Source organism: Pogona vitticeps, chromosome 1, assembly GCF_051106095.1.
Source record: "Pogona vitticeps strain Pit_001003342236 chromosome 1, PviZW2.1, whole genome shotgun sequence".
Classification (NCBI taxonomy): Eukaryota; Metazoa; Chordata; class Lepidosauria; order Squamata; family Agamidae; genus Pogona; species Pogona vitticeps.
In genome coordinates, this window is record NC_135783.1 from 249,698,887 (window position 1) to 249,724,538 (window position 25,652).

The window sequence follows — 25,652 nt, forward strand, 5'->3', positions numbered from 1 at the left end:
TCTACATCTCGTTGTATATTGTTTATGCAATATAGTTAAGAGTAATAATAATAATAATTTATTGTCATTGTAAGTATATACACATACAACAAAATTCACAAAATAACAATTAAGATCAGTAGATTCATAGATTAATATAAATCAATGTGGAAATATTAGAGTTAGGCTAATATATTCAGAGTCAGGAAGTGATATTAATTTTAAAAAGAGAGTTGCAATACCTCATTTCAGAGTTGGAAAAGGTAAAAATAAAATAAAAAAGATAGCAGGTCTTTAAAAGCAGAAAATGATTCACAGAGTTGTATTCCTGAACAAGCAGATATCAAATAAAAATGTCTGTCTCTTTGTTTGTTTTTATTTTCTCCTATCTCAGTGAGTTAGATGTCTAGCTATGGAGCCATAGGTTGGGAATTTGATTCTCCACTATGTCTCCCGAAAGAGCCAGCCTGTGTAGCCTTGGGCATGCTGCACAGTTCCAGGGTGCGTCCAATAAGAAGGGAACAGTAAACCACTGCTGAGTATTTCGCAGCTATAAAACCCTCAAAAAGGATCCTCATACATAGGAATTGATTTTATGCCACATAATTATTACTAATTAGTTTGCGGTAAGACAAACAGATTATCTCGCAACGCTTAAGGAACTCCAACATGAAATAATATGCTGCTAATATCGTCTTAATCACTAAAGGCTAGCAGCACGCCCAGGGCACATGTTGTTGTTTAGTTGTTAAGTCATGTCCGACTCTTTGTGACCACATGGACCAGAGCATGCCAGGCCCTCCTGTCTCCTGGAGTTGGGTCAAATTCATGTTGGTAGCTTCCATGACCCTGTCCATCCATCTCGTCCTCTGTCGTCCCCTTCTCCTCTTGCCCTCACACTTTCTCCACACCAGGGTCTTTTCCAGGGAGTCTTCCCTTCTCATGAGATGGCCAAAGTACACCCGTATGCCTGTGAAGTATAAGGATGATGGCTACCAAACTGTGCTTATGCCTCCATCCAGTCTGCAAAAATGAAAATAGGTGTGCTGACCTGACTCAAGGTAGTGCTACTGAACTAAGTGTTTTCTTTGCAAGAAAAACACATTTTGATTACTTAAAATGCTCAGCATTATTTGTAGAATCTTCATTTATTTCCCAAGCAATCGAGTGGTGATTCCAGAGGAGAAGGACGTGCCAACAGGATGTTGTCATTGCCCATGGAATGCCCAAATGGGTTCACAATCCTCACATTCTTCCGGAAGGCTCCTTCCGTGTCCCCTGTTATTAGTAATGAGAGGAAACAAGCCTCACAGTGTCCAAATAATGCTCCTCCACCGTATTGTTACTCTGAGAAAGGAAGTGGCTTTCATTGCTGAATGGTCTTGCGGATAAGTTCTCTCAGCCTAACCATGTGCACAAGTCTTCGCACCTTTGAAAAGGATGCCATTAACTATTCGGTCCTATACACGTCAACTCAAAAACTGCCCCTGGGATACGTAAGTGGCTGTAGGATGGATTGCAGCACAAAAGACAAAGTGATCCCAAAAGGAGACAGCTATCCCTGCTCCAGTCTCTCTCACAGCCTTGAATCGCCCCCCTCCATCTTAATATAGGCCAAAGGGGTTGCCCACCTGAAGAAGAGGATAAAGGCTTCCCTTAAGACACACGTGGGTTCGTGTAGCCTTTATATCCCTTAATACCCTGTTTTCCCAAAAATAAGTCCTAACCTGAAAATAAGTCCTAGTATGATTTTTCAGGATGCTCATAATATAAGTCCTATCCCCAAAATAAGGCCCAGTTAAGTGAAATGCCACCCTCCACCATTGTGCAGCAACTAAAAGATGACACAACTGTGTTTGAATAAATGTAGATTGTTGTACATGAAAAAAAAATAAAACATCCCCTGAAAATAAGCCCTATGCATTTTTGGGACCAAAAGTTAATGTAAGACCCTGTCTTATTTTCAGGGAAACATGGTAGGTATGTCATGTAGCATGGCAAATTTAAAAAATCTGATTTATGTATCTTATTTTCTGTGGGTGTTTACCACACTAATTGACTTGCTAAGTGATTTCCTATATATATATATAAAAACAACACTGGAAAGTGTTATTCCTCATAGGAAATCATTTAAGCAAGTCAATTAGTGCAGTAGATTCTGTGGGTGTGGGTGTATTATGTAAAGGCTGTTGGGTCACTCTACATTTTTAAATCTCAAGACTACAAATATGATGTCGCACATTTATTGTTGTTGTTATTTGCCCTTAGGTTACACCCAATTTATGGATTTTCAAGAAATGTAAGATACTGAAGGAGTAGCCTTAAAATTGCCACTCCCTAAGGAGTTTTCATGGTCAAACATGGATTTGAACCCAGGTCTCCTGGGTTCTGGTCCATCGCTCTATCAGCTACACCACACCGACTCTCAATGTCACTCACAGAGATGCAGAAATTCATTTTTTCATCTACAAATCCCAGAATACCCCTGCTTAGTTGGGTTGTAACAGCAACTGTAGTCCAGAAATCTAACTTTTCTCACCTGTGGTCACTCACAACAGCTGTGGCTTTTTGCAAAAAGTACTCAAACACTATAGCAAATTTATTTCTTGCAAAGCAATTGGACAGAATAGCAATTGCATGTTTTGCCTCATACCTCAGCTTCCACCAGATACTTATTTTATTTATTTATTTATTTATTTGATTTATACCCCGCCTATCTGGGCTACCAGTCCACTCTAGGTGGCTTCCATACAAAAACAGACAATAAAACACAGATAAATACATGCTGATTCAGTAACAGCTACAATAAAATAAAAAAATAGGAAAGTAAGAAAAAGAAAAGAAAGAAAAAGGAAAAAAAAAGAGTTGGCTGGAGGGAAGGCCTGAATGAACAACCATGTTTTTAATTGGGTTTTAATGTTTCTTTGGTCTTTCACATTCCTTGAACTTCATCTCCCAGAATCCCTAGTCTATGGCCAGAACTTGGGTTAATGTTCAAAACGTCTTGAAGGCTACGGGCCTCAACTGAATTAATCAATTTTTTTGTTGATAGCCGTTGTGCACATTGATGGTTATATTCAAACATGTTGACCTGCACCCTTAAAACACACATAGCTTCTAAAATATGTTCAGGCTTAATGTGGATAGAAATTTTTTATCCTAAGCTATAAAGGATTGCTAATCATTTGAGTTTAAAATATCCTGCCTCAAGAACCATTATTTGCTGTTAACTGTATCAGAAATGTATATGAGAAGCTGTATACTGTATATGTGCTAATTAAGATAATTAAGACTGTGACAAATTTGCCTGCCTCCTACCTCCTGAATGTTGCAGTTTTGTATAGAAAAGGACTTTTCACTTATGTATTTCCCCTTGTCTCCCTACAGTCATAATGAACGAAAAGTGACTTGCAAACATCCGGTGACTGGGCAGCCATCACAAGACAACTGCATTTTTGTTGTGAATGAACAGTAAGTTATTGTTTTGCTCAATAAATGCTGGGGTTAATAGCTATTTTCATTAGGGTTGACCATTCAGATATTTCAATTGACCTGCAAACTGACCACATATTGTCTACCTGCAGTCATTTTAGATTGCATCATAGTATGATCTAATAAAGAAACCAAGAATGAGGATTTTTTGTGTGCCTCACCATCAGTCACACCACGTGTGTGTATCTATGGATCATGGTTCCCTAAGTGCAGTAAAAACAATCTACGCTTTGTACAAGGTTTTAATATAACTGCTGAATTAATACCTCAAAAATACTTGTCTATTTTTTGACATTTGATCATTTCTAATCAATGATCACTTTCACTTCATATATTTATTAAGGTCCTTTAACCATTGATTCACTGAATGTATTCTGAACATCTTTTTCTCTTGAATTTCAGAGGAAAGAATTGAATTTGGTTTTGTTAATTGCCTACAGCTACTGGGTGTTATAGAGATATTTTTAAAAAATAATTTCAGAAACCTGCAACCTAAGCTTTTTAAGATTGAAATCATACTACAGTACAGAAATAAATGCTGCAGTTGGTGTTTCTCTTATATCAGTGTGTCTTTTCTTTGTGGGTACAAATGTGTTTGTTTTGCACTATCCTGCTTGTTCCCAGAATAAGGAAATCAAAATCCATTTAAACATTAGGGAGTGTGATATTGTGGGTACAATTTTGTTTTGTCCCATCCTGTTTGCTCATACAGTAAGCAAATCAGTTCTGGTGAGAATATGTAAGTGAGGAATTGTTTATCTATTGCATTTGGCTCCCCCCTGCATTTGTCAAAGTTGGATTTACTTGAGTCCAGTGGTTCCCCAGATGTTCTTGGGCTCAAACTCCCAGAAACCTTTACCACAGACTATGCTGGCCAGGACATCTGGGAACCACTGCTTTAGTCCTTTATGGAGAGCCTAAATAATAAGTGTCATCACTAATCCATGTCTGTTGGACTGTTGAGGTGGCTGCTCCAGGATATAGTGATGACCATCAGCCAAGATGGTTTTACAATTTATGGAGGATAAATGTTCCAGCGGTTACTAGACTTGGGGCTTTGTATATGATCTTTAGTCTCAGAGGCAGTATTCTTCTCAGCACCAGTTTCTGGGTTGCATGAGCAGGAGCTGCTGTCGTACTCATCATTTGTTTGGCCACTGTTAAGAACCACATATTAGGTGGAAAACTCTTTGATTCTTATCCCACTGTTATAATTACATTTTCATAATTGTTGAAATGTTCTTGCAGTCAAATACACAAACTGCAAAAGTTTCCCTTACGGTTAGAAAATTGGGGCGCAAGTACAAAGTTCCTGAAATCTACCAGCTTTGAAAGTACTATTTTCCAAGGGGTAGAGGAAGTTATTAAAAAGAGCATCCTGGTCATTGGCATATGTCACAAGATAGTATATCTTCCTTCCTCCACTTGCCTTTTGCTAACATTTCAGCCTTGTGTATGCTATCAACTCACTGTTTTCCCTCCGTCCATCTGTCATAAGCAGAAGGTTTTTTTCTTGACAGGCCCATGCTTATAAGATTTGAGCATGTGACCTTCACAGTCCATGATAGCAACACATCAGCTGGTATCTTCAGCCTCTAGGTCTACTCCCATAGCTTACCTTCAGTTTTTCTTTATCCTGTATCTATTTGGTTTGTCCAGATTCTCTTCCTACCATCTTGATTGTCTGTCTGTCCTTTGAATTCCTGCATTCCCTTATTTGGCTATGGTAATTTGGTGTCATTCAGGAAATTCAGACCTTAGAAGGGAGCACCATGATTCAGTTGTGATTTAGCAATTGAGACAGCCTTTGACTACCTGAAGAAAAACTGCTGAGACAGGTGTCACCATGTTGTAATCAGTGCTCTCCATGAAGGAAACCCACTTTCTGCTTGCACCATGGCAAAGCTTGCAAAGTGATGTGGACATGGATTGTTGCTAACCAATGGAACTTTCCCCTCAGTTGAAGCTTAGTAAAATGTCTGTCAAGATGTTGAGGTTATCCAGCCAAAGATTGCAAATACCAGACTCCTGCAGGCATCCCTCACTTAGTTAATTCCAGAGGCTTACAGCTGATGCGAATGAACTTCTTGCTTACCTCAGATTTGTTACCATTCATATACATCTAACTTATTAAGTAATGCCTCTTTCTGCTAAAACAGGTTTGAGTACAACTCTTCCTTATAAATGTGATTGAGAATATTGTCTGTATCAAATGTATATGCACACCCACTTCCTTCAATCAATTTAGCACCATAGGCTTGAGAAAGGGAGGCTGAAACCGAAGAAATATGCTTTATGATCTGTTGAACTCCACTAGCAGGTAGTTTTTCTTTAAATCTCTTCGCAGGTAACTTTGCCACTATATCTGAGGTTGCTTGCTGGGAAACTGAACAAGGACCTTCTACAACTTTTATTGGAGTTGTTACTGGAAGTGCTTTTAATAGCAGTCTTCAAGCACAACAGGTTCTAGCCTTATTCCATATTGTGTTTTCAGGACTGCAGCAACTATGACATCTGTGTCTTCTGGGTGGTCCAAACACCTGATAGTCAGGGAAATGTATAGTCAATGTATCTCTACTGCTCCTGGATACGAGTTCCGTGCTTTTGAAAATCAGATTACCTGCCCATGCTTTAAAACTTTGAATTTTAGATTTTCCTGTGACAAACAAAACTAGTTAAGATGAATTGAGTTTTTTCCCATGCGCTGTTTTGAAGAATCTGTTTTAAATACATCTGTTTTTTTAAAAAGGGGGAAAACCCAGGGAATCCAACCAAGGCAGCTAACAGTATAAAACGGCACCAGGTAAAATCAAATAAATTGCATTGTATGACATCTGCACGCTCTACTTTTTTCTTCATTACTGATTTTTTTCATCATTCCTTCCACCCCACACAGCTGTTCACTCAGCCTCTGCCTCTTCTTCTCCTCCCCCCCCCCAAAAAAATCAGGCCACAGGACCAGAAATTTCAATTTGTAGTCTCTGTTGCTCTTCGTTTCTATATTAAGTTTATTTTTACATACATGTGTGTGTGTGTCTGTGTGTGTGTCTGTGTGTGTTCAACTGTGACAAAGGCTAGGAGAGAAGATTAAGCACCTAAGACTTTGACCCCAAAAGAAAAAAAAATGCAGGAAATCCTGCAGGTTTGGGGCGGTTGGTCTGATTCACATTTTTTTTCCTGTTGATCATGTGATTCAGTAGGAAATGTAAATAGGTCCAGAGTCCCACAGCCCCAGTTTGTAGTTCACCACCATCAGAGAGCTTTCTAATTCTTAAAAGTGAAATCCTTCCACTTTGGCTCAAAGCATGTGAACCGATGCGGAAAGGAAAGACTGGTCAGACTTACGCAAGGAATCAATCACTTGTTTCCTCTTAAGGCACTTCCTTTGAACTGCGCCACCTACAGGCACTTCGGGTACAACTGCAATGAAAAGGCTTTCTTCCTCCTATTCCTGCGTGGCCACTTAAGGTGAAGAGAACAGAATGTTCCCACTCACCCCCGTGTGACTGCATAGCAAGAGAATGAGAGTTAATTCACATTCCCTTCACTGTTTAGTTGCACCTTAACTCTCCACAGCCCCATCCAAACCAGCTGCAACAATCTGGACTAAATACCATATGGCTTTCCTTTTCTTGTGGAGATCCCCACTTTGGGAGAACCCTATGACTCCTATGGAGTCTGAGGTCTGCCATACAGTATCTGAAGTGCCACTGAGGCTACAGACAAATTTTAATTCATTAAAATTAGTCAATTAATTCAATTAATCAGTTTGCGAGGGAGATTAACTAAAAGGGATAGAACGTCCTTATTCTCATTTGCTACATTTCATAGTGTTACAGCTATAGCAGAAATATACATGCAGTCATCCTCAGACAGACACAGATATCTCCATCCACACCTCATGGGGCTGCTAATGGCCTGGACTTAGGATTTTCAGGTGCCCATGTTGAAAGTTTTATGTGTCATGCTCTAAACTGAGAAGGAAATTCATCTGCAAGTCAATGCATGGAATAAGTTTATTAAAAAGTCTGAACAGAGAGATATCTCACTTATTGAGGTCTAATTTTCATATCTGCATATTTGTACGAATAATGGTGCCCTTTTCCAGCAGCCCAGTTGATGCCATTAGCGTATGAGGTATGTTCGCCTTTGAGGTACAAGCCATTCAAATTGGAAGAATGGCAGCTACTATACCACCAGCCACCCTTGTACATCACAGAGCAACTTCCTGGTTCATAGACATCGTTGTCTCTGTCCCGTGTGGAGAATGCGAAGCCTCGGTGTCCTGTGAAAGAATCACCTGAAAGGAGAAAGAGCAAAGAAACAGTGGGTTTCCTTATTACACTGCTATAGTACAAAGCAAGAGACCGCATCTAAATATCTGGCATGTTTTGCAGGCAGAAAACAACAGCTTCCGTTTCTGGCATCCGCAGGCAGGGCTGGGAAAGACCCTTCGGAAGCACTGAAAGGCGGCGTGGGCCTAACGTGGTACACAGTCTCCCTTTCCAAAGTTATCCAGGGGCCAGACATCCAGCCCTGAAGCCCACCCAGAGCCCCTCTCCTTGTGGAAAAAGTGCTGCCTACTTTTAAGAGGAATGCTTTGTTAAGAAGACATTCTTAGAAGGTAAATGGCATTTCTTTATTGTTGCTATGGTGATGCAGGTGCACATGGGAAGCAGTAGGGAAATTGTTTGGGGCTACTTGTGGCTCTTGGACCATGTATCGTCCACCCCAGGGTAGAGTATACTGAGCCAGATGAGCCAATCTCCCCTAAAGTAGCATAATGGAAACATCATCCATTTATTAGTACATAATTCTAAAGTAGAAGTGTATTTAGAAAGAAGGCTGTGACCAGTTGTGGTCATGTCACTTCAAAGAAAGCTATCATGTGACTGGGAAAAGTTCAAACGGAGCATGAAGTATCACCAGGAGCTTGGGCATACTTCCCTGCATGGACAGGCTAAAACAGGGGTTGGCAACTAGAGGGCCTCCAGCTGTTGCTGGACTACCAGTCCCTTCCTCCCTCAGCATTAGCGATGCTGTCTATTAGGGCAGTAGGTTGCAATCCAGAACATTTAGAGGTTATAAATCGCCCCAGGCTGAGATATGGAGTTTTATAGCTTGGGGGCCGGGATACAAGCATTATATAGCTTTAGAAAATTATTATCAAAATAAACACATTAAGAATTATGCACAGGGAGTATTTATTCATAAAACTTTTTTTAACCCCACATGCTCTTTCAGGTACTGTTGGATTGCAGCCAAGAAGAAGTATTTCTGCGTACAATGTACAATTACAAAATCCAGTACTGCAGATTTGATGTGGCAGTGAATGACCAAAATCTTGAGCTTCTCAACTGTAACACACCATGAGGTTTTGTTTTAAGTTCAACAGTTGTTGAGAATCTGAGTGCTGCTCTCTGAACATACACACAGACTTGGACAGATTATGCATCTCCTCTTACTTTTATGAAGTAATTGGAAGATACTTTCTGAGCTTGGAAGAAAAGGTTATTTCTGGAAAACCTGGAAGGTTTTGATGGCACAATAGATCACTTTTAGATATATTTAGAAATTGAGTTTGGTGTGGGAAAGCCTGGGGACTCCTGCAGCCTTCAGCAAGTCCCCATCCCCACTACAAGGTTAGACAAATGTACGGAAGATACCTCAGTGGCAGTTAAATGGCAGGCAGTTGCTCTAAAATTGCATACATCTTCCATGCTTCAGATGCAGCCTGGACTCCCCACAGTCAAAAGCTGTAAAGCTCTGTTAATTAAATGCTCAGGATACAGTAAACTGTAAGAAATGGCGGCGACCTTCCTGTCCTGCCTCAGGGCACAGGAGGACAGGTGCCTTTGGAAACCAGCAAAAGCACTAGGCAGGAGTTCATCTCATCCAGCAAGATTTTTTATGCTTTCTTAAAGGACACCTGAAAGAGATGCCCAAATGAAAGAGCAATTCTCTGACTTACTCACCCATGTCACCATCAACATAGGAACCCACTGCCAGTGTGTAGTTTTCTTTCTCGCTTGAGATTCTGAAACTCGTATATTTAGCGTATGTTCTTGAGTCATTGAAGTCCATCACGTCAATCCGCAGCTGCTGTGTTCCTGATGAGAGATACCAGAGGGTGGGCATTGCTGATGAGAGAAACCCTTGGATTGAACCTCTTCTCCTACATGACCGTGGTGGGATGATGGGCCATTTCAGCATAAAGATGTGAGGAAGGGTATGGAGAAGGCACACTTTAAGGGATGAAATATGTCTGTGCATCCTAGTGCATGCATTCACTCATGTCTACACTTTGCATTACAGTTTGTCATTTTGCTATTGGTAACTGGGAGGTAACCATGGTCTTAATCTATATGTTTTATTACTTAAGCATACATCTGCTTAAGTTGTTGGAGGATTAAAAAATTACAGAAAGTAAATAATCCATTTAATATCCAATTTGACCCTCAAATAACACTTCAAAATTTAATCACTTGTCTGAACAATTAATTTCACAGAAGGTCAGTCTTATGGACAACTGTGAGCAGAATACAATCCTATCTTCACAGGTTATTGTGTGACTATATTAGAGGAAGAGGATTCTTTTAAAACAGGATTGGGAAATGTATGGCCTTCCAGATATTGCTGGATTTCATCTCCCATCAGCTCTAGTCAGCACAGGAAGTTGCAGTAATGACAACCATACCTGGAGGACTACATGTTCATTTGCCACAGTATATTAAAACAATACTGATTTTTCCAATACAGTAATCTTAACAACATTTGATCTATTCTAAAATAGGCCAATTTCTAATATAGGTCTAAAATGTACATGCTAAGCTAGAAACATGGAAGAGGGAAATTCTTAACTAACATGGCCATCTGAGTGACACAGCACGGGATTATTTCACCTCTGAAATTATGCAAATTAGTTTACATCTGGTGACTGGTTTTCAGGATTTAAGTACAGGACTTCTTTGAAGCCTGTGATTTTTCAAATAAGGAAAGACTGCCTCTGTCACTCTTCTACAGTATCCATGTGCTTTCATGTCCAATGGCAGGCCATTCAAATGTCTGTTTCTGGCCATAGATTCTGTCATTTTCACTATAAATTCTATGGGTGAAGGTAAGGTTCTGAGAACCACTCCAGGAAGCCATGCCATTCTCTGTGAGGGCTTAGAAAACTCCATTTTGCTCTTCAGTACCTGATGATACTGTTCTACCAGAAACAGGCAGAAGAGGAAGCACTAGATTACCAGAGTTTGTGAGAAGGTGGATTTTATCATTGCCCAGCCAAAATTCTGATGCCTTGTTTCCAAAACCATTTTTGTAGGACTTCCAGTCACGGTAGAAATCCACTGATCCATCTTGTCGCCTCTGGAAGACCTGGATGGAGAAAGAGAGAAGCGTCATCAACCATATTTCAGCCAGTTTAAGGTAAGCCAGTTTCCTAATCAAGAAGATTGCTGGGTAGATTCACTCAGGCTGACTTATTTAGTGGGCTCTGAACAAAGCTTGGAATGGCTACTTCTTTGCCCATGTTGGCCGGAGGACTGGTAGCTGTAACTGCTGGATACCTCAAGAGTTTAGACACCAGACTGCAGACCCAGAGGTTGGGAGTTCAGTTCCACACTGAGCCTAGTTGACAGGGTCTGGACTCAATGATCTATAGGATCCCTTCCAGCTCTGCAGTACTATGGTTATATTATTATTATTATTATTATTATTATTATTATTATTATTATTATTATTATTATTATTATTATTATTATTATTATTATTATTATTATTATTATTATTATTATTATTATTATTATTATTATTATTATTATTACTACTACTACTACTACTACTACTACTACTACAAATGCAACTTTTTCAAGCTCTGGCTCCAAAGAGGTTTCTTGATACAGTATATCAAGAGGCACCATGATCACTACCAGAAGAAGGATGAGAGAAAGAGAAAGAGAAAGGAAAAGTAACAGTGGTGGCCTAGACTGTGGAGAGATGTGGGTTCAGATCTCCAGTGAACCATGAAGTTCATTTGATGAGCTGCCCAAGACAATCCACCAGTCTCACAAACTTCTTTATGATAAATTAGAGGATGGAGGAAATAATCCTGCCCTGTGTGTCACATTGACTCCAGGTGTGAAAAACAAGACAAATTCTTGCTGGTATCATCTGCAGGGGCTGCACATGTGACTTCCTTTATTGGACATGATCTCAGACACAAAGGCTTGCAAAACATAAATGTGCACATCTCCTCCCTAGTAGACCCCATAATCATCAGTCCAGTGGAGTCATTTCAGTCACAATGTACCGAGTTTACTTTTGGGAAATAGCAATATGCTTGTTTCCCCTTCCATAGTTATAGCAGATTTTGGGCCTGTCTGCACTGCCAAACTTCATCTGTTTGGCACCATTTTGCTAAGGCTCACCAGCCAGCCCCCTCCATCGATCTCCATGTCACAGAAGACCACCATTGTTTTGCCTGTGGTCGGGTAGATTGTGTACCAGCCGCTCAGTGTCTCTCCACGTTCCAGGAGTTCTTTGCAGTCTCTGGCTCCTGCCTCTAGGGGGAAAAAAAGTATATTCAGCAAGAAACTTATAGGTTAGTTAAAACGATCTCCATTCTGGAAACGAAATGTTTTTCTCTGCGACCCCTTCCCTTAACTTTGGGGAAAACATAATGATTAATGTTAATCAGGTCCTACTTTGAGGGCACAAGGGTACACCGGAGAGAAGGTGTGTGGGCATTTGGACTGAACTGGCCTACAGATATATGACCTGTGGACTGGATTACTGAACAGTGGAATGGCCTGACTCTGGAATGGCATCAAGGAACTCTTTGGTTTCTTTCATATACAGCACGATTTACTATTTCTTGTTGGCAAAAAAAAGGCTGAGATGTAAAAGCTGCTGGCCTTGAACAATTATTTTTATTTAAAATAAAGAGGAGCAAAAGCACGGAATACTCATTTTTAATGAAGGTCATTTCCCCCCTGTAAATGGCTTTCCCCGTTATCTATATTTGCAACTACCTTACACTGGATTTCAGGGGAATGTGAGCCTAACTAAACAACCAAGGCAACCGAAGAAGCATACCTTGAGTCTGACAGCTGGCAAGACTCTCCACACCACATGCTTCTCCTGTTGAGAAATAAAAATGAACATCTGGTGAGATGGACCAACATGGTGCCCCAGCAAAATGGAAAACATGAGAGCTGTCTTAGAGGCTCCATATACAAAATTGCAGTTAAAAAAACAACAAGTATATTCCCTCACCCCACCACTGCAAATAGCAAGGTGGTAGAAAAGATATTGGTTCTCACCGTCTGGTCTTGGTTTTACAGAGAGATCAGATAGCCCAAAGCATGAGAAGAATATTGCCCAACTGGACCCCTACCAAGAACAGGGGTCCCGCAGGATGCTGGTCCATGTGCAGGTGATCTCCAGAGTTGACTATTGTAATACTCTCTAGGTGGGGCTTCCCTTGAAGTTGACCCAGACACAACATCAGGTCCAGAATGGAGGCAGGTGTGAGCAAATTTTATCACATCTCTCCATTCTTTGAGGTCCCAGGTCAAGTTCAAGGTTGTGGTGCTCACCTATAAAGCTCTTCAACGTTTGGGACCTTGTTACTTGGTGGAGAGCCATTCCCCAGTATCATGTACCCATACCACCATATCCTCCCAGGCAATGCTCCTCCAGGTAACCATGCTGAATGAGACCAGGAAAATATCAACTAAAGTTGGGCCTTTTCGGTGGTAGCACCAATTCTCTGGAACCAACTCCTGGTTGAGCTATGCCTGGCCCCCTTCCTGCCTACCTTTAAGAAGTTGCTGAAGATGCTGTTCCTTGAACGGGCTTTCGATTACAGCCTCACATGAATTTTGCCCTGTTCCCACCAATTTATTATGAAATGTTGCACCATCCAGGCTTTATCTTTTTTATGATTTGATTTCATCTGTGTGATTTTCACTGTTTCACCTTTGCTTGTTTGTTTGTTTTTATTTATTGTTAATTGCCCAGAATAGTGTGTTGTACTAATGGGGCGGTAGGTAGGTAGGTAGGTAGGTAGGTAGGTAGGTAGGTAGGTAGGTAGGTAGGTAGGTAGGTAGGTAGGTAGGTAGGTAGGTAGGTAGGTAGGTAGGTAGGTAGGTAGGTAGGTAGGTATTTTTGAGGGCCTGGATTCCCCGTGATCCCACTCTTGCATCTATGTCTCCATGTCCTCACTGGACATACAGATGGCATTACCTTTGTCTCCTTTATCACCCTTGGGTCCAGCCTTCCCCACTGCCCCAGGATCACCTTTCATACCTACAGAGAAAAAAATCATTCACGGAAAACTTAAAACATCTCTAAAAACAGACTTTTGCAGTCATGCAGTGTGTTAATGAAATGTAGGGAGAACTGGAGAGCAGAGCATGAGACAATGCTGAGGGAGGGGAGCTTAGTTTTGGTATCACAACTCCATTTCAGCTCAAGCCCATTAGCCTGATATCCCAATGTATGTGACATGGACTTAAGTGAGTGAATAAAATGGATCCTCCCCTTGCCAGCATTGTCTGGCACCCAGGTTATCCTACATAAGCAATAACATCTCATGTAATGGAATAATATCCTCTCCCTTTCTCGGAGATGTTACCAGAGCGTAATGGGGTATAGCCGGCTCCACCTAATTACTTTGTTCACACACAAGTTGCTCATTAGAAAATATGTAACAAGCAAGCTTCTGATCTTCTGGAACAGAAACACAGGCAAATGAACATTGTGTCCTTTGAACAATTCCCTCTTACCAAACATTTGGAGGTGGGGGCAGAGAATGCTTTTCACTTCCTCAGCAGCCTGCACCATCCAGCTGTTATGAGGTAATAGTGTAATTCTGATGAAGCAAAATTGTGGAAGGACTTTGGTCTGTGACGGCCGAAGGTTTTTCTGGGCAAACATGGGGAATTCCCCTCTTTTAGCCTTGATGTATAATTTAAACAAAATAATAAGAGAGATTGTTGATACGGAGGGCAAGTGGAATTGACTCAGTTCCAAGCTTCTTCTCATAACTAGCAACATACTCCTTCTTGCATGTTTTACAAGGGCCAAAACATTCATTGTAGATAGCCTGTTATTTGAAGATTAAGTGTGCTGATGTTCCAGAGATGTGATTTGGGCAGACGTTCATGTCTGAGCAGTCATACTGACAAACAAAGCTTGTACTCTCCCTGCAATGACTAATCATAAATCAAATAAGCTAATTTACAAACTCGGGGATGGGTGAAAAGTTCCTGCTCTGGCAATCAAGATTTTTAAGCAGTCAAATAATTTTTTTTTCTAATGTACCCCAAGGCTCCAGAGAGCTGTTCTGCTGTTTCTCTGTAACCAAAATAATGCAGCAGAAACAAGGAAGCACCCCCAAAGGCTCCCTGACCTGCCTTAAAGCAAGAAGCAATTGCTGTTTTAAACTGTATTTTTTTTCCCTCTGCCTTGCTCACTTTTCGTATTGGACCCAAGCAGAGAGAAAATTTCAGTTCAAGGTAGGGTAGAAGCAGCCTTAAAAAGTAGATATCATCTTTGTTCTCTGTTTTACAGGAAAGAGCCCAAATTCTATTGCTTAGCACAGTGGTTCTTAACCTTTTTGAAAGAAACGCCCCCTTGAGCCATTGAGGAAGTTATCATCGCCCCCCTCCCCGCAGTGATGATAGCTTTCTTATTTATTTATTTATTTATTTATTTATTTATTTATTTATTTATTTATTTATTTATTTATTTATTTATTTATTTATTTATTTATGACACTTAAATCCAATGACCCCTGAAAACAAAATTCAATTGCAAGAAAATGAAATGCCCCCCAAAAGTAACATTTTATGATTTAGTTGCAAGTGAATTTTTAGACGCAAAAAGAAATATAAAAAGGGCATGAAACAAACCGCAATGCAGGAACTAAAAATTTCAAGACGAAAACTCTGAAACTAAATTAAGATTGGAGGAAAATATATATTCATGCACATGTAAAAAGGCTGCAGCCATCTTCACAGGTTTGGCTTGCTCCAGTGCCCCCCTACCGCCCCCCTTCTGCTCTAGCACCCCCACGCCGCCCCTTTTCATTCTACCGCCCCCCTGAAAAATGAAATCGCCCCCTGGGGGGCATTATCGCCCACGTTAAGAACCACTGGCTTAGCATAGCAAATTGCACTAGAGTAGGCCCATTGAATCAGTGGCAGTTTGGTGCATCAACCCCTCTGTATGACCCATTGATTCAATGGGTGTGCTCTAGTTGAATCTTACTTTAACATAGTAAGTCACAGTTAGAGTAGGCCCATTTGAATCAGTGGAACCTCTGGAAGAGGTGACTCCCTAAATCCCCCCCCCCCTCAGTTCAATGGGCCTAGTGCATCTTGTCTTATTGCCGCTCAGAGTGGTATAAATATACCAGATGGGCGGGATATAAATCAAATAAATGAAATGAAATGAAATGAAATGAAATTGTGATTTATCACACCATACTTTATTTTTTTCTTTTTCTATAAAAAACCAGATCCTCTCTGAAGGGTAGTAGAGAAAAAAGTGGGGGTCAAAAGGTCAGTTATATCTTGCCCCGTGTATGTCTGTGGAAGCCTCACAGCAATTCTGATTGTAGGCGACTTCTCAAAAGCAATTATACTGCAGTGCTGGAAGGATCCTGTATCAGTCCTGGTTCCTGGTATCATTACAAAGCGAAGCAAATAAGCTTCTAGAGCTGTCAGGCACCAGGTCTTCAGCAGAGGAAAGATTGACACTCTCTTACCTGGGGGGCCCTGAAGGCCTGGCTCACCCTTAGCCCCCGGTAACCCATTTGTTCCTGGCACACCCGGCATTCCTGGTATCCCTGCCTGGCCCTGGAGAAAGACCTTATCTGCTCCACAATGCGATAAGCCCTTCAACTCTGAAATAAGAAAACAGCACAAACAAAAACTGTATGACAAACCATACAATGCAGACAATTTTATTGAAGGGTCAGTGAGCCCATGCTAAGCCATGGCTTAGGCCTAAGATGCTAGGAAGGATTGGTCTGCCACCGTAGGACAAGATGGCAGGAGACTCGGCCTCTTACGGTGATTGTTGGCAGGATAGTGCATAAGGCTGCCAAGGGAAAGCAGAAGAAAGGTGGTTGGTGTACTGTACCATCCTCCAGTGAGGAAGTGGAGGCAGGTCTGCCCACTGTTTGGATCATATGGGTAGACCAGGCCTCTCCTCTCAAACCTCAGGTCTCTAGCCTGGATGTCTAACCACATCATTGGCAATGACATTTGAGGGCTGGACCATACAGAGGATCAGCTTATAATGGTTCGCTAAACTAGGCATATGCATTTTGATTTGTTTTTCTAACTGACTCCTGTGGAGCATGGGAGATGCTGCCAAGATGTTCAGTGCTGTAATTACTTATTGCATTATTTTCACATCACAAATTGTGAAATATATTGGGAGGGGGTGCGTTTTACACTGCTTGCCCCAATATGAAAATGGCTGGTTCCAGTTCTAACAGGGAGCCACAACAAGCCCTATACTATATCCTTAAACAGCATATGTATGTGACAGCAGATGAAAATTCATTCAATGGACTTGTCCATGAAAGTTCACATTAAAAGGCAGCAGTTACTTTTTTAAGAATGTTTTTTTCTCTTCTTTGTTTTTTTTTGTTTCTGTTTTGTTTTTTCCCAGATAGGCTAGCACAGACTAACACAGCTACCTCTTCTCTAAAACTACAAGTATGAATCTAACTGTATTTAAAACACACACAGATGAAGAAGAAGCCTGAAGCAGCTCACATTCCACAAAGCTGAAATACGGTACCCAGAACCTTTCTTCACTGACAATAAAACCCACTGTTTTATTGGATACTCCTTTTTTTAAAAAAAAGACTGAATTTTAATGTACACACAAGACATGCACACATGGGGCACTGTACCAGGGGAGCAAGTTTTTCTGTTCCTCTGCCAAAGGTCTGTTTATTTTAGGGCAGATGTGGAATCGATTCATTGGCATCAATTCTGCATATGTGAACACCCCATCCATTTTAAAAAAATTCCTGCTATCTGATATAGTGCTATACCAGATAACAGGAATTAACAATAATAATAAAAGCTGCTGCATACCATGTAATTCCTTTCAATGAACACAATTTCTTACAGAATAACAGAATTGTAGAGCTGGAAGGGGTAACATCTAGTTTGATCCCCTGCCATTGCACAAAATCTCAGCTAAATCATCCCCAAGAGACATCCATCCAATTTGTTTCAAAAAATCTTCAGGGAAGGATGGACCAACCATTTATTGAGGCGATCCACTATTGAACAGCCTGGACCATCAAGAAGATTCTCCTGTTTCTGAGGACTGTCAAGCCATTTCTCTCTTTAGATTTTAAACCAATTCTCAAAAAAAAAATTTAGTTTAATTGTCTGTGCCAGCACCTTCACTATCTACATTCAAAAATATCCCACATATGTGTGAGGTGAAGAGTCACCTCAGCCATGATCAGAAGAGTGCACTGCCCAACTCTCAAACAAGGACAGCAAACAAGAGATGGGAGTTATAGAAAGGGAATTAAGGAAATTAGAAATAAAGGAAGAGATTGAAGGGGGTGCTAATCAGGTGGGAAAAGAGGAAGATAAAAAGATGGAAGAAGGAGGGGGTGAGGAAGAAGCATGTTGGGGACGAGAAAAGAAAGAGGAGGAAAAAGAGGGGCTTGTAGTGTTGATCCAAGAAGTCCCTTGGACAGGAGAGTGGGTGTAATTCAAAGTACCCCGTGAGTACGCTGAAAGGGAATGGAGACAAGAGATGTATAGAAAGCGACCTTACTGGGGGGAAACTGAGGAGGGAAAGCAAAGAGCATAAAGTGTGGGTAAAGAGGGAAGAACAGGGAAGAGAAAGGCAGAGAGGTATAGTGAGTCCGGAGAAATCTCGTGGGCCCAGCCCCTTCAGACCTCAACGGGGGAGCACCAAGAAGGTCCAACGTTCAATCCACAAAATTGAAGTGGGCAGGTGATACGCCAGAGATGATAGGTGCTAAACCCAAGTGGTCCCATGATGTTACCAGTTATTCCCTGTTGTCATATCATGGAGCGTTACCCAGTTTTAATAATGTTAAGACTTAAGATTTATTGTTGAATTTGGACGAAGATAAACAAGACTCAAAATTTGAAGACATGTTAAACAATAAACCAGTTTTATTAGAATATTTGGGTGTAACGTCTGCTTCTTTAGGCATGGTTATAAGAAAGGAGGTAGAGGACAGGCGGCAATATCACAGTCTGTATCCCTTTTATTCACGGACAAACTGTAAGTCCTTCAGATGCATTGCAGCAAGGGGGTGGCATATGCAATCTCCCAGCTGCTATTGAACTACAAATCCCATAGCCAAGCGTAAGGGGCACATTGAATATACATGTGTTGCATGATCTGTCAGATGCAATCTAAAAAAACCTGTTTTGCCCTCACTTGATTTTTGAGGAGGTAGGCACACAGTTTCATGATATTGTAGCAGCTGCTTTGGAAAAAGTATCAGGTGCCCTTTTGCTCATACACAAAAAGCAGAGGAGTCCCTTCTTGTATTAAATTCAGTTACACATCGCTCTCACTCCCATTTTACACTCACGTTCACAGCAGCTCCCTCCAGTCTCCTCTCCAAAGCTTCCTCCCTCCATGGCCAGGAATATCAGAGCCAAGCAGAAGCCAATTCTGATAACCATGTTGTCTTGCAGGATGGACTCGGCTACCTTCAGGATGTCTCTCCCAAGGACGACTGATGGGTCTTTTGTAAACACAGATGGTGAAACCCAATAGTTCTGTAAATAAGGAAATGAGGAAATAACTAAAGTCCTTGCTATGGGGGATAAAACCACTGAGCTATGGAATACTTCATTTTGCAATGCCTCCTTTCAGAAGAATTGGCATAGTTTTATGTTCTTTTATTTTATTAAAAACTAAGGTATGCTTACAGAGCAATACCTGAAATCCCCAGATTGTGAAATCCGCCTCAGAAAGGATTTCTTCCTGCCAAACAATGTTTACTTCATGACACTTTCCTTGTATTTGACACATAATGATAAGATAGCTATGACATTTTTCTCTTACAGACACATGGGCCCTATGGTGAGAGCTCCAGTTATCTCAGGCTACACAGCTCAGTAATTTAGATATTTGACTGTGAAGCCAAAGGTTGGGAGTTCAATTCCCCACTGTGCCTCCATGGATAATAGCCAGCCTGTGTGGCCTTGGGCAGGCTGCATAGTTCCAGAGCTGCCCCCAGAAGAAAGGAATGGTAAGAAAACTTCTGAGTATTCTCTACTTAGAAAACCCTGAAAAGGGTCACCATAAGTCAGAACTGACTTGACTGCACATGGTTATAATTATTTTTAATATATATTCTCTGTACTTCTCCTTGCAGTCAAATTTGATGCTCATTATTTCATATAAATAGGTTTTAAAAGGAAATAAGCAATTATTATGCATTGTAATAATTAAACTTAAAAGTATATAGCAAACTTTTTCTAAAAGTTGAAAGTTATTTGGTAATATAACGCAAAACAAAAGTGCAATGAATTAATATATTACATTTTAGACACCATATTCTGTTCCACCAACAATTCCACGTGAAAAGATCAACCACACCATACTTTAAGTAAACCTGCTTAGCACAATCTAGGCTGATCTTCTTTCCCTTCAAAGGGAAAGGAAAATCAAACAAAAAGCCCTCCTATCTCTTCCTCCATACCTTATTTAAGTTGTTTAATGATATAGAGAAAGGGAAATCTTCCCTCTCACTCACCTGTGGAGGAGGAGGGAAAGGAAGGGTTCCATTTTCTTTTAATTGTTTCTAACTTACACGGTACATCAGCAATGCTTTGAAAGGGCCTTTCAAAGCACTGCTGATACATTATCAACAATGAAAAAGAATGGTTGTTGTGGGTTTTCCGGGCTGTTGGCCATGTTCTTAAGGTTGTTCTTCCTAATGTTTCACCAGTCTCTGTGGCCAGTATCTTCAGAGGACAGGAGTCAGAACTCTGTCTGTGCTCTGGTGCAGTTTGTTGGATAGTTGAATATTTATACCTGTGAGATCAGCTTTTGTTTTTTTCTGGAGATTGGGTGATTATGGTAATCAGCATGTTTTTCTGTTGTGGGTGTATTGTTGTGATAAGGGGGAGAGATTATCTGTCACTGTGATTGATGGGTGTCGTTAGCTGGTCTTTTGTGTGCAGTGATCACTGGTCCTTGTGGCTGGGTAGAGTTTGTTGACCTTTTGCAGGCTGTATTTTTCAGTGCTGGAAGTCTGGCTTTGTTGAGTTTTAGACTTTCTTCTTTTTTGTTGAAGCTCTGCTGGTGTTTGTGGATTTCAATGGCTTCCCTGTGCAGTCTAACATAATGATTGCTGGTGTTGTCCAGTATTTCACTATTTTGAAATAGAATTTCATGTCAAGCTTGTTTTAGGGCATGTTCAGCTACTGCCGATTTTTCCAGTTGTTTCAGTTTGCAGTGTCTCTCATGTTCTTTGATTCTGGTGTGGATGCTGCGTTTTGTGGTTCCACTATATACCTGGCCACAACTGCAAGGTATCCGGTATACTCCTGCAGTGGTCCCTTTTGTCCTTTGCTGACTGTAACGTTTGTTGTATTATTGTAGTGGGGCTGAATACTGTTTGTAGGTTGTGTTTTTTTAAAAGTTTCCCCATGTGGTCCCCATGTGACCCATTTGATGTATGGCAGAAATACTTTATTTGTGGGTCGTTGTTTTTCCTCTTAAGTTTGGTGTTGTTTTCTTGGTTTGATGGCTCTTGTGATTTCATTCTTGGAATAGCCATTTACCCGTAGGGCCCAATGAAAAAGAAATTAAAACTTCCACTCCCTTTCCCTCTATCTGGGCCTAAGATATTATAATTTCTACTGGCTTTGATGAATAAATGCTCCAGCTTTGTATTAGCCATAAGTCATTCTTCAGTACATCAAGTAATAATCACAGAATGGTGAAATCGGAATGACTTCTTTCTTTAATTCACTTTCTTTGCAACGGTTCATGAGTTCAGATTTGCACACAGGATGTGGAGTAATAGCTCCACAGTGAAGAAAACAAGTAGAAGAGGAAGGAAAATAAACAGAACTGTTGTCAGCATGAACATTTGACTATTTCAGCTGCTGTGTGATTACATGAATACATGAATAACTACCATGAAAAACTTTCCCTGAAAATAAGATGGGATCTTATATTAATTCTTGCTCCAAAAAACTCATTCGGGCTTATTTTCAGGGGATGTTTTATTTTATACAGTCATGTCATCTTCTGGTTGCTGCACAATGGTGGAGGGCGGGGTTTCACTTCACTGGGTCTTGTTTTTGGAGCAGGGCTTATATTATGAGCATCCTGAAAAATCGCACTAGGTCTTATTTTCAGGTTAGGTCTTATTTTCAGGGAAACAGGGTAGATATAATGCAGACAAACTCAAAGACAGGGATTTCCATTTTCATGTCCCATGGGCAGTTGCTGTTGGATATTATGTATTTATGTATTATTAATAATAAATATGTGCCATCAAGTCAATTCTGACTTATGGTGACCCTTTCAAGGGTTTTACAGATAGAGAATATACAGAAGTTCAGATGTTGAAAGATAAATTAATCCATGCCTGTTCAAAATAGGTAGTGAACAGTCCTCTGGAAAGAAAAGGGATTATTTTAAAACTAAAACCCAAGATTCACGGTAGTCAAGAATTCTGCACCTCTCCCTCACCACCACCACTGAGGAACTGTGTTCAGTACTTTCCTACAACCACTTTTTACACTTGTTCTGCCTCCTTCCAGAATTGTGGCACAAAGACTGCCCAGAATGTATGCTGGTAACAACAAAGAGATGGATGAGGAGAAAAAACACACCAAGAAAATATTCTCTGGCAGAAATCCTGTTCGTGCAGCTACATCACATAAGGCTTATGACGTTAATAGTCATGGTGACTTTTTAGAAATAAAAAAATTATCCCCTCCCCCCCCAAAAAGTCCCATGGAATCTTTTTAATCACAGGCAAGATGTTTTGAGCTGCAGGACTGGAGAGGAAGTGTTTAATTTCGAAAGACTATCCCCTGCTGGGAAAGTCATCTTGTGTCAGAAATTAAAGATCCGTGGTCTACATGACAAAAGGGATTACCTGGGAGTATCAGGACTTTTGTGGTGGTGGGGTGCATATCAGAAATATTTTATTTCTGAAAAATTGCTGTGCAGCTTAATGCCTATGTATCTTAATTTACAGAAGAGGATTTTGCCCACTGATGACAGGCATATAGACTCTATCCGTCAGTCTTTTTCAGGTGACCCATCTATCAGCCTTTGTTTTCATGTTGTTGAGTGGGTATTGCAGGCCCATGAAATCCTGTTATAGGCATGGGTTTTGTCTGTGGGGATACAGTATGCACAATTGTTTGGCAGAGGTCAAAATGGAATAGCAGGCACCACCCATTTCCTGCCACAAATGTGAATACAGGGAGGGCCAATGAACAGGAAGCCCATCCACACCTTGTCATATCACAAGTGGAAGTGGAGGTGTTGTCTCCTTCTCTAAATATTGCAGTGTAAGGAAGGAGTTAACACATCATATCCAACATCATCTGAATGCCCATCACCCATGTATGCCTAGTACATGCAGGCTACAAAACATGTGACCTTTCAGATGCTGACAAACTATTACTCCTACCACTCACCACCAGCTTAACTGATGGCAGAAGAGTTCAGCTACATCTGAAGGGGCAGAGATACCCATGACAAGATGCCCATAAGCTCCATGTAGCCCACTTGCTGTGTTTGTGTCCCTATACTCTCCCCAAAGGGACATGGTGGCGCTGCGGGCTAAACCGCAGAAGCCTGTGCTGCAGGGTCAGAAGACCAAGCAGTCGTAAGATCGCATCCACGCGATGGAGTGAGCGCCCGTCGCTTGTCCCAGCTCCTGCCAACCTAGCGGTTCGAAAGCATGCAAATGCAAGTAGATAAATAGGGACCACCTCGGTGGGAAGGTAACAGCGTTCCGTGTCTAAGTCGCACTGGCCATGTGACCATGTAAGATTGTCTTTGGACAAAACGCTGGCTCTATGGCTTGGAAACGGGGATGAGCACCGCCCCCTAGAGTCAGACATGAATGGACAAAAATTGTCAAGGGGAACCTTTATCTTTACCTTACTCTCCCCAAAATAATGTTGTCAATCACAGGAAAAAAACAGAAATTCCACTCCTGGAAGTTTCAAGAGACAGAAATTGCGATGTTTGGTTTTTTTAAGAAGGCACATGTACCACCTTGATCTGTCTCAAAAAAATGTTTCTTTTACATACAACTGAACTTACCAGTTTCATTGAGGGAGACAGGAGGCTCATTTCAGGCAACAAAGCTCTCACTATACCTTCAGTTAACACAGCATTCAGCCTGTGAAAACAAGACCCCAAAAAGTGCTCATTTTCCTTACACGTGGCAACAGACTTTGTACAGTTCAAGAGTGCTTCTGCTTACGGTACACATTACAAAACTCACAGACTTTAATGACAGCTTCGATGCCTTTGCTTTCCACTGAAAGCAAAGGGGATATTTGTCACTTTGAAGCAAAGGGGATATTTGTGCTGCAGTGTTAAAGACTTAAGAGTGGGGAGGAAACCTTCCCCCAGCCCCACTCAGATAACCTTCTAGGACTCGTACAGGGCAGAAAAACAGTGAAATGGGAAATCAGTTCTGCTGCATGTATTGCTTAAGCCACACTTACGTAAGCCAGCAAACCCACTTCCATGTACAGCTGCTGGAGCTTTTATTATCTGAGAGCTCATCCCGATGTCTGGTTTGCTTCTGCTAAAGGTGGTTCCATTGCTGATTGATTCTTATTAGGTTAATGCATCTAGAATCTAGGCAGCTTTACTATTGATTCGAATGGATTCTCCCCACTTGCCTTCTACTAAAGAGCTATTTAGAGTTATTGTCCCTCGATTGTGAACTGGGTTATTTTTTTGCAGCCTATTTCTTTGTTCTGAATAATCCAGGTTCCTACCGGGTGTGCACAACTGGAAATTCTCTGACATCAACTGTAAGGAAACCTGGCCTCTATGTACCCTCACTTTCCTTCATAGTCTATGCATTCTGCCATTTCGCCACGGGGTGGTGATGATGGCTCTCTTGTTGCATTGTTTTGCACTTCGAAGACTTTCCTTTCATATTCCTTTCCCCATAATCTTGGCAGCTCTCCTCAATGCCTGGTCTTGGTCTACAGCTGATGAGGAAACTCGGCTTGCTGAAAGCAGTACAAGAAAAAGCTTGCCCAGCCAGTGGAGCTGGGGAGCTGCTCAGGCATCGCCCGGCTGATTATCAAGAGAGAAGCTGGATAGCCTAGTGGTTTAGGTCTCTGGCTGGGAAGCCAGAGGTTGGGAGCTTGATTCCTCACTGTGCCACCTTGAAAGGGGCTGGACTTGATGATCCATAAAGTCTCTTCCAGCTCTGCAGTTCTAAGGTTATTATTATTAGAGCGGGGTGGGAGGGTGGGAGGAGGAATGGAGGGGTTTGTGGAAACTCGATTTAGAACACTCTGCATTAGAATGGAGGAAAAATGACTACAGTATGGAACCACAGTTTGAAACGGCATCAATTCAAGCCACATAGCTTGTCTGGAGTAGAAAGGAATTCACTTCTTCTGCCCCTCTGCCATGGAACAGAGGAAGCATTCAAACAGGGTTTCTTGAGATCCATATGCCATTTGGATGTGAGGATCACACCAAATGACATATCACATCTCCACCCAACCTCAAGCAGCCTATTTAGACAACACCAGCCCGCACCAAAAGGTGTATAGATGAGCCCTACTTCTCATTCAGGTCCATCCAAACCAATTCCCTGGATCAATCCTGTCTTTCCCTACCCAGCATTTCATCATCCTTTTTCCCATGATGTCATGCTCCTTGTCACACCCTGAGCTGGGTCTGCTTTCAAAACCACCAAACTTCTCTCTCCTCCTCCTGGTGGACACTTCTTTTTTTGTGATACATGGGGAAATCTGAGACAGAAACAAAGGAGAGAGAGTGCGGTTAGGAAACAGGAAAGGAGACACAGAAACATGCATATAACCATATGAATTTTCCATTCCCTTTGGGGGTTTGTATGCTGGTTCTTTTGCAACTTGAAAAGAAGTCTGGGGACCAAAGGAGAT

General features: G+C 41.2%; 2 protein-coding genes and 1 long non-coding RNA gene across 3 annotated transcripts in view; 2 read left to right on the forward strand and 1 right to left on the reverse strand.

Annotated features, from left to right (window-relative positions):
• Positions 1 to 2,353: 2,353 nt before the first annotated feature.
• On the forward strand, positions 2,354 to 7,772 carry LOC144586031 (uncharacterized). Its single transcript, XR_013540715.1, has 2 exons — positions 2,354 to 5,934; positions 6,221 to 7,772. It is a non-coding gene; the product is annotated as an uncharacterized LOC144586031 (long non-coding RNA).
• LOC110086200 (veficolin-1) lies at positions 7,470 to 23,888 on the reverse strand. Its single transcript, XM_072985557.2, has 9 exons — positions 23,815 to 23,888; positions 19,094 to 19,283; positions 16,247 to 16,384; positions 13,720 to 13,782; positions 12,568 to 12,612; positions 11,901 to 12,034; positions 10,719 to 10,848; positions 9,447 to 9,581; positions 7,470 to 7,771 (listed from the first exon to the last, which is right to left on the reverse strand). The coding sequence occupies exons 1-9, from the start codon at positions 23,842 to 23,844 to the stop codon at positions 7,521 to 7,523; spliced, it is 1,116 nt and encodes a 371-aa protein (XP_072841658.2). The 5' UTR covers positions 23,845 to 23,888; the 3' UTR covers positions 7,470 to 7,520.
• PGGHG (protein-glucosylgalactosylhydroxylysine glucosidase) overlaps positions 19,233 to 25,652 on the forward strand; it is a 36,405-nt gene continuing 29,985 nt past the window's right edge. The window contains exon 1 of the mRNA XM_072985555.2: positions 19,233 to 19,759. The gene's annotated coding sequence lies outside the window, so the exon portion shown is untranslated. The remainder of the gene's footprint in view (positions 19,760 to 25,652) is intronic.